General features: G+C 36.1%; 1 protein-coding gene across 1 annotated transcript in view; it reads left to right on the forward strand.

The window, feature by feature from the left end:
- The window catches only part of LOC106010984 (oxalate:formate antiporter), a gene marked incomplete at its 5' end in the record, with an annotated part of 3,785 nt that extends 3,194 nt beyond the window's left edge, over nt 1–591 (forward strand). Inside the window, 1 exon segment of the mRNA XM_013083803.2 lies at nt 362–591. Within this exon segment, the coding sequence (XP_012939257.2) occupies nt 362–502 (141 nt within the window).
- Nucleotides 592–1,114: the final 523 nt, after the last annotated feature.

A 1,114-nucleotide genomic window follows, 5' to 3' on the forward strand; every position in this document is an offset into this window, starting at 1 on the left:
GGAGAGAGGGGGAACAGAGAGGTGGGAGAGAGAGACAGACAGAGAGACAGACAGAGAGAGAGAGAGAGAGAGAGAGAGAGAGAGAGAGAGAGAGAGAGAGAGAGAGAGAGAGAGTGTGTATACAATGCATGTTTGTGTTTCTGAGTGAGTGTAATGTATTTGTAGACCTACGACCAGAAATACAGACGTATAAACAAACACTAACAAACAAACGATCAGACATAGTATACACACTCATATACCCATTAGACCTATAAATCATTCATGGCATATATACCCATTATATTAGTGTATAATATGCTGTTGTGTATATCATTATTTTATGACCTATGTGTCTCTCTCTCTCTCTTTCTCTCCTCAGATTGTTGTTAACCTTATCTCTCCACCAATCATCCGCCAAATTCTGTTACAATTTGGCTGGTTTTGGCTCTTTTTCAGCATCGCTGCTGTCAACGTAATAGGTAAGAAAAGTTGCGAAATGCAGCTTATATTAAGTTCCTAATCCTTAATGTTGCCATCCGTGATCATAATTTGAATGTGAGGCAGCCTGGTGAAATCAGGCACTCGTCAAAATTTTGAAGTCAAGAAATTGGCATTTTTCGGTTTGGGAAGTTTTTTTTTGGTTTTTGGCTCAGCGTCATTCATGCCCATCAAAAAACTCATTTCTCAATTGATTTTTACTGAAAACCGTTGATTAAAGGCAGAAAAGATATACATTTTTAGTTTTCACGGACTCTCAAGCTGCGAAAATAACTCAACTTTGGTGGCCATTTTCTTGCTAATTCTGTCCCCGTAGAATTATGCAAATTGAGATGGCCAAATTATGCCCAAAAAAAAAGCCGAATTATGCACCATTCGCGACATGTTTTGCACTTTTCTACACAAATTTTCCTGATTTTCATGTTTTATGTACAGACATTTTTTTTAACTGAACATAATTATCAGTATCAGTAATTTGTTGTGTATTTAGAAAGAAAACATTACAAATCAGTAAGAAAAAAAAACAACCAAAAAATATAATCTCTGTAACTTTCAGCTGTAGATATCTAGATCTAGATCTAGATCTATAGAGGAAAGAAAAATGTAAAAGGAAAAAAAAGGACATCTGGACCTC

Source organism: Aplysia californica, unplaced genomic scaffold (genome assembly GCF_000002075.1).
Source record: "Aplysia californica isolate F4 #8 unplaced genomic scaffold, AplCal3.0 scaffold00255, whole genome shotgun sequence".
NCBI classification, from domain to species: Eukaryota; Metazoa; Mollusca; class Gastropoda; order Aplysiida; family Aplysiidae; genus Aplysia; species Aplysia californica.